This window comes from Silurus meridionalis, chromosome 23, assembly GCF_014805685.1.
Source record: "Silurus meridionalis isolate SWU-2019-XX chromosome 23, ASM1480568v1, whole genome shotgun sequence".
Lineage (NCBI taxonomy): Eukaryota > Metazoa > Chordata > Actinopteri > Siluriformes > Siluridae > Silurus > Silurus meridionalis.
Window position 1 is genome coordinate 25,939,126 of NC_060906.1, and position 8,017 is coordinate 25,947,142.

General features: G+C 39.0%; 1 protein-coding gene across 1 annotated transcript; it reads right to left on the minus strand.

The window, feature by feature from the left end:
- Positions 1-2,687: 2,687 nt before the first annotated feature.
- Positions 2,688-3,987, minus strand: LOC124377110 (myelin P2 protein-like). The gene is made up of 4 exons (XM_046836437.1): positions 3,879-3,987; positions 3,601-3,782; positions 2,945-3,046; positions 2,688-2,859 (listed from the first exon to the last, which is right to left on the minus strand). The coding sequence occupies exons 1-4, from the start codon at positions 3,946-3,948 to the stop codon at positions 2,806-2,808; spliced, it is 408 nt and encodes a 135-aa protein (XP_046692393.1). The 5' UTR covers positions 3,949-3,987; the 3' UTR covers positions 2,688-2,805.
- Between the last annotated feature and the right edge of the window lie 4,030 nt (positions 3,988-8,017).

Genomic DNA, 8,017 nt, shown 5'->3' on the forward strand with positions numbered 1-8,017 from the left:
TGGTTCACAGGAGATCTCAGGCAGACGTTCTCAGATTACAGTGTTCTTACTAAAAAGCACAGACGAGATGGAAGAACATTGGCTTGATAAACATGTTTCTCCTTAGCATGGTCTTTGCCTGATCACAAGGTATGTGATAGTGAGGAACCCAGATCACATGGCTACACTGATACAATTGTAAGTTTTGATCCAAACCAGCATTCTGGTTGATATTTCAATATTTAAAGTATGTTGGATAAACACTGAGATTCTGATGAAAGCCGACGGCACAAACGAGTGGAGACAGAGACATCGATCTAACATTGATTTGTTCTCGATGTCCACAACATCAGGTGAGCTTTTCTCTGTGGAATGCTAGTGGGTGATACCAATCAGTGGGGTGTTTAAAACCATGATGGCCATTTTCAGCTGCTTTCCCTGATTTATTCTAATCCCCTTGGCTTAGGGGCGGGACTTCAGGTAAAACAGGTGAAAAAAGCATCTATTGCAGTTTGAAAATGATGATTAATAAAAACTCGTTCTGGTTTTGCATGTGCACTTCTCAGCAGTTTAACGGATGCCTCATTAAACAGGTTCCTCCTACTGTAATTAGAGATCATGTGTGTTCAATGACTTGATATATTTACACGTCTCTGTGTTTTTCTAACAATCATCTCCTTTATTATCTGTCGACTCCTTTATTTTACAAGCTTGTGTTTGAATTGTATTGTTATGGCTGTAATTAAATACACATGATTAAAAAAAGTTTTTAAATAAACTATATATTTTTCTACACACTTAAAAAGTGCACCTGAAAATGTCAGTTTTATTGTGTGTTGAATTAACATTGAAATTCTGATGAAAGCGATGATGCCGACATTGAGCTAATATTTATTTGTAGTTGATGATTATGGGATCATGCGTAATTATAATTTCCTTTATTGTGTCTCCTTAAATTCATCTTAAGCTCAACAGCATACATTACATTATAACTGTGCTCAAAAGACAACATCAATTCTGCCCAATTTCAGTTTTACATTTCAGTGTTTCATTTTAAATCTTGAGTTTAAATGAATCATAAATGTCACAAAATTGGAATCAATTTATTAATATTTATAAAGAATATTTTATTTAATCAAAGCTATAGACAGATCTCTTAAGAGCACACAGGTTATGTGCTTAGACAATCGAAGGACTTGAAGTAATAATTTATAAATACATCTTCCTTCAATCCCTCCATCTTTATTTTTGTTCTTTTTTCTTGCATCCTAGAAAAGAAAAGGAGGAATTCATGAATGTACATCAGTTTCACCTACAGGTGTGTATTTGAGTCTCGTTAAGAGAAAAACATGTGTGTTGAAATTCCTTAACTGCTTTATGTTTGTTTAAATATTTTATTAAATCATAATAAAGTCATCATGATTTTATCTTAAGATTCTGACGAACAAATTTCCAACAACATTCTCCAGATGCCCATGAGCATGAATAATAAGCCTGTGTTTCTGTTTCTCCAAAAGTTTTCAAGTTTATTGTATTTAACTGTTCATCATAAAACTTCAAATGAAAAACATTTTTATGTGATATTTACATTTACAGCATTTAGCAGACGCCCTTATCCAGAGCGACGTACAAAAGTGTCTCTAGTAATGAATAAATCTACACTGTACGCAAGATTACACACTTATTATAAATATAACTTGAATTCTACAAACTTGGAAAGTGCTCATTTAGGTATTTCAGGAAGAGGTAGGTCTTCAGTCATCGCTTGAAGATAGTCAGGGACTATCAGAAGGTAAGATGGTGCTCGTCTGTTTTTGGCCTTGTAGGCAAGCACAAAATTTAAATCTCTATTTAAAGAGATTAAGTTTCTTGGAAATATACTTGGCATATAATTTACAAACTGTCCCATACTGAAGTCCTTCACAGTAAAACTCTTTAAATTGACTTGGATTTAGATATCATGCTTTTTTAGAGAACCCAAAAGAACGAGGTAACGTTTGACATACAATAAATCTCTAAAAACCTGAACTGTTGCACCACTTGACTTGTAGCAATAATGACTTCAGGGTGGTCAAGGAGGCGTGAATTTAAACCAATAAAACGTCTACAGAGGCAGAAATACTACAATTTAATGAAGCCATCAGTAAAGAAAGTTGTGTGTCAGAGTGTTGGAGCAGTAAAAGATTATGTTGAGTTTCAGAGTCAGCTGGTTTAGACTGTAATGATTTAGTCACAGAGGAGTTCCCTGGTCCAGCATCTGATGAGGTTCTGCACCCACTGCGCATGAGGTTGATAATGACACCACTGACTCACCAGACTTCGACTCGGATACTGATTCAGAAGCTTCAACAAGAGAGTTTCTTTGAAGAGTTTGTGATTTTGCGCTTCTACCTTCTCTGTTTTACTTGTGCTCCTGAATTGCTTGTCTCTTTTCTATGCTGCTTTGGACAGCTGTGTGGTAGACGTGAAATAGTCTACAATATACACCAGCCGACTCATCTGGCTGAAGAGCATCGACTCTTTAGACCTTTGGATAATGTGTCAGCATTTCCTTTTGAGAATTATTTAGGACAAATAAAACATCTTCTGCACAAGCCTCACTTACCCTTACAGCCGTGAAAGGTCTATCTCAAATGCCAAATCCAGAGTCACAAAAGATGTGTTGGAGTGAATCGATGTTAAAGATAAAACACTTCCACACACTCATGTCTTATTCCCTTCAACTCTTTATTCAGTTTACACATATTTTTAGGAAAGTCTCTCCAGCCCAGATCTCAGATCATGTGCATGAGTAAACATCTCCATGTCTCCATCATCTTCCATTCTTCACCACATCTTCTCATAGATGCGCACACACACCACATCCCTGATCATAAACGTCTATAAAATACAATCAACAATTGTTCATTAAAAACAAACTTATAAAGAAAAGAAAATTACGTAATAAATGTTTAAAGACTCTCACAGAAATCATCTTCTCGTCCTGGACCTGGCGGATGATCGTGGCTTCCTCACCATCCCACTTCTGCAGCTGCACCAGTTTCCCATCCTGCAGGTTCATCACAGTCTACACACAGATTCAGCAGGGTGAGTTCAGGAGAAAGAGCTCACAGTGCATTAAGCAGGACTGATGGAAGACTGATGGTGGATGGAGGTATAGTTTTCTAAAGCTGGTGCAGATATCAGCTCATTCACATCTGTGAGTGAAGATTCATGTGAATGTATGGAATGCTGAGTTTTAGATCACAGGTCTGGAATGGATCATGTGGTAAATATGATCTGATAAATGAAGAGTGTTGGATATTGTAGATGATTCCTCAGAGTCAGGAACGCTCACCAATTCAATACAAAACATTGTGTGTGTGTGTGTGTGTGTGTGTGTGTGTGTGTGTGTGTGTGTGTGTGTGTGTGTAAACCATATTTTTATTAATAAATATCATTATTTCAACATAAAACTCCATAAAAACAATTCCCTAGAAGTGTTTAGGTCTCTGGTTCTCTCAGTGAGACACCGGGAAAATCAGCCAAACTACTGTTATGTAGCAAATACAATCTGTAATGTGGGAGATTACTGTAGTGTGTGTGTGTGTGTGTGTGTGTGTGTGTGTGTGATGTTCTTACTCTGCACTCTCTGAAGTCGATGGTGTTTTCGTTGAACTCCTCTCCCAGTTTAAAGGAGATGGAGTAACTCCTGTTGGTGTCTTCATACATTTTAGTTTTGATGACAATATTCTCTCCATCTTGTGTAAAGATCACCACCGTGGTCATGTTACTGCCGTAGCGTTTCATTGCTCCTGAAAGACCTGTGGAGAAAAACAATACATACACAAGATCTCTCAGAATTCATCCTTCCATCCAAGTGTTTTACTGAATTGAAAAGTCAGGATATGAGAGCGTACTGATAGCGTCCATGTACTGATCGAAGTTCTCGCTGCTGACCAGCTTCCAGCTGCCCATAAACACCTCCATGTCCAATCTATTACTCAGCAGATTTCTCCTCAGGAAAACCAGAACGTCACTGCTATAGGATCTACACTTCTCCTGGATTATTATATTAGAAGGGTTTCAATGTAAATCAGGGGCGGAGATTATTTCCTCAGGTTCCTGATTGGTTCTCTAAAAAACACCAGCCAATCATAAAGCACATACACTTCATTATAGAGTTTTAGAGGGAGGAGGAAGTTGTATATTTGCTGAACACATTGTGTTTGTTTGTTTATTGAATTCGGACAGCTTTACAGTCGCAGGGTTTATTGTGTAGCAGGAGACGAGATAAACACAGCGTAGCTGTTCCTCATAACGTTACAGATCCAGCAGTAGATGAAGAAGTTCATGTTTTTTCATTTATAATAGATGTTTCAGCTCTCAGTCTGACGTGACCATGTTTAATTCCTCTCAACAATATGCTTACGTTTCCAATCGTAAATGCTAACTCAGCAGCTAGCAGCTTCAACCGTTTTTTTTTTTTTGCTGCATCAGCAGATTCCTACAATCAAAATCTATTCAGAAATTTTCTTATCATTTGACAGGAAAAAAAACACCAGGTATTAAAATATAATATAGTTTTATTTGACTTCTCTTCTCTTACACCAGCGCTGGTGGGAACCAGCTGTAGATAGTCAGCAATGTGTGAACCCTCTAACCTCTACCTGAACATCTTCTGAAGTGTGACCAGATATATCATCAGATCTTCTGCCTTACAGTGGACTGGTGGAAGTGAAGCTCTTTAGAAATGGTTGTAAATGTTTCCAGCCTGGTGAGCATTAAGACCTCAGATAATGTCCTATGATGGAGTCATGGCACACTTCCATACTCCTGTGTGGTGAAGATCACACTCTGACACCTGATTGCTGTCTCCTGGACAATGCCTGACCTCAATGCTACCTTCATGCTGCTCAGAGAGGTTGAGTTCAGTAGATAAAATGTAAAAGGTTTGATTTGATTTGATCTCACTGCTACTAGATAACGAATCCCTAATTATATATACTGGCTACTGAGATCAGTTCATGCTAGTAAGTGCTGCTAATCAGCTCGGATTAGGATGCAGCTTTCACCTGGACCTACACTGGGATCCTATACACCATCCTAGCTATATTATTTCATGTTCTAACCTTCTCTGCTCCACCTGAATGCTTCCTCTCTAGTCTTCAGAACATCTACACTAGTTTCTGCTAATGAAAGTGCTAATAAAGAAGTGTGAAAGCAGTGGGAGTAATAAACATTTCTGGAGTAAGAACAGGAGTTTTGAGGATGGATTTGGACAGTAGTTAATATCAACAGTCTGCTACACTGACTCAGGACTACAGTTTGCTCTGATCTCCATCACTGCACCTCAACATCGTTTATCTGTAATAAATGGACATTCGGTGGAACCCAGATGAGGATGAAGTTCCCTCTTGAGTCTGGTTCCTCTCAAGGTTTCTTCCTTCTGCATCTCAGGAAGTTTTTCCTTCACCACAGTCTCCACTGACTTGTTCATCAGTAACAAACTTACACTTATAAAGAACATCTTCATTTATTATTTCAAATTATATTTAAAATATTGTCTTAAAGCTGTTTTGAGTAAATGTCCTTTGTTAAAAGCAAAATACAAATACAAATTTAATGAATTTAATTGGTGTCTTGTTTGATTTATTGTATAAATTGTGGAATTCCTTGATGTGAGAAGTTGTAGCTGCATTAAGAGAAGAATGTCAGCGTTACAGCTGCCACTGAACCTGTGATTACATGGAAATCTGACTGAAACCTGAAATGTTCCACATTTCTGCTCATCACCGGTGAGGAGGTAATTAGAGATTGCAACATTTTTGAAATTCATGATAAGAAACACAACAGAACGTAATGGAGAAGCTGCATAAATCCATCTGAGAGTTATTTACATACTCCGGACACCAGATGTCGCCACTGGGACAGAAACAGCTCGTCAGTGAGTATGAAGGTCAAAAACTCCAGATTGTTGAGAGATGCTCCTGCATAATTAAGAAGATCCAGATGTCGAACATTAAAACATCTGTTCAGTGGTCTTGGAGGCATGTTAGGAGATCACCACATTCAAGTTTTACCAGTGAAGCCTATTGTCCATGCTCCATGGAAAGTTCCAGTTGTACTGAAAGAAAGAATATTAGAAGAACGGTACAGGATGGAAGACGAATATCATTTACATTTAGACAAACATGCATTTGGCAGATGCCCTTATCCAGAGCAACTTACAACCCACACATGCTACTCATGCTAGAAGAAGTTGTGGTAAAGATGCCAAATGCTAAAGTGTTCTCTCTGCTTGATGCCATCCAGGTTCTGGCAGATCAGTTTCAAAAATAAAAGCTCCAAGTTGTGTTTATTCAACACGCCTATAGATGTAACTCTTCAGCAGAATCAGAATTATTCCATAGAGCTGGAGCACAGATGATTGAAGATCTGGACGGTATCTGGTTTGGGGTGAGACATGACATGAGCATGATGCCAGACTGGAAAACTGCTGAAGGGCAAGAGAGTATAACCTCAAGCTGAAGAAATGTCTGATCAGAACATCACATATCAGGTTTCTTGGTCATGGACTTACAGCAGAAGGACCAAAACCAAGATCAGTTCCACATCCAGGCTCGTGTTCAAAGCATCCAAACTCATCATTCTGAGCAGAATGAAATTCATGAGCATGTCAGGGTGCAGTGAAATGTGAGGAAGGCATGAAAGATCATTTATCAGCCAGGAAAGTCTGAGAAAGTGCCACCTCAGTGTGCAGCATGCAGCAGTAACACGAAACAGCCACTAAAACCTCATACATTAGCAGGAGCAACAGTCAGAACTCATGTGTATGTTGTGACGCTGATGTGAGTTCTCCAAGTTTCCAGAAGTTACAAAGCTGAAGTACATTATGACAGGAAGTGTAATCACTGCAATGATCTCACTGTTTGCCTGAGATGGTGTACCTGATGGGAAGATCAGACAGTGGAGATCAGACGGTGGTCCACAGAATACCAGACAAAAATTCTAATCTTTGTGTTCAGACTTCCAGGTTTTTGGAGAAATGCAGAAAGACTGAAGCAAACCAGCAAGTTGCTCACAAAGTTCCACTGAATAGAGATCTGAATAGTGTTGGTGGAATATCACAAAACTCCAGTAGATAACACTGAACACTTCTACTGGAAGAAGCTTGAACTCCAAACTGCCAACTTTCAGCAAACTGATTAGAAAAGGAAGTAAAAAACTAAATTCAAAGTTCAGTGAGAAAAAATCTGGAATCCTGTAAATGTTCTGAAGAAACACGATTCACCATGATCATCAATCTGCTACCTACTCAGACATCATCCACAAACACTGCAATCGTTTACATAACGCAGAAAGCACATTACCTGATGAAGCTTTGTGTGAGGAGATCTGGGAACATCTACTGTTTATTGTGTGAGATATTACACCAAAATTTTAATTCAATTCAATTCATTTTTATTTGTATAGCGCTTTTAACAATGAACATTGTCTCAAAGCAGCTTTACACAGATAATGTGGTGATTAAACATAAATATGTTCTTTGTAAGTATGTTTGTCCCTGATGAGCAACTGTGGCAAGGAAAAACTCCCCGAGATGGCATAAGGAAGAAACCTTGAGAGGAACCAGACTCAAGAGGGAACCCATCCTCATCTGGGTTGCACCAAATGTCCATTTGAAGCAGATATGCAAAGTTGTGGGGTACAGTGATGATGATCAGAAGCAAACTGCACTCCGAGTCAGTGCAGCAGACCGCCGACACCAACTACAGTCAATCCGTCCTCAAAGCACCCGTTCTACTCCGAATAATATGGAACCACCCAAGGTGTTGATGAGAGACCGTCCCGAGCTGCACAGAAGTGTGAAGATCCACGGAGGAGAGGGGCAGGAACAGTGGTCACTGGAGCCTCAGGAGCATGTTTAACTCGACCGAGAGAGAGAGAGAGAGAGAGAGAGAGAGAGAGAGGGTGACGGGAAGAGAAGGATATGGATTATTAAGTGTAACTATTGGTGTATGAAAGTTAATGTCACTGTGCAGTTTGGACTCCGGCA

What these genes read in the sequence shown, in the direction of transcription:
- LOC124377110 (XM_046836437.1), bottom strand. Translation starts at nt 3,948, where the DNA reads ATGGAGGTGTTTATGGGCAGCTGGAAGCTGGTCAGCAGCGAGAACTTC. An exon ending in TCAGTACATGGACGCTATCA is followed by an intron (nt 3,783 to 3,878) that starts GTACGCTCTCAT and finishes TTTTCTCCACAG; the next exon opens with GTCTTTCAGGAGCAATGAAA. An exon ending in AGGACGAGAAGATGATTTCT is followed by an intron (nt 2,860 to 2,944) that starts GTGAGAGTCTTT and finishes TGTATTTTATAG; the next exon opens with ACGTTTATGATCAGGGATGT.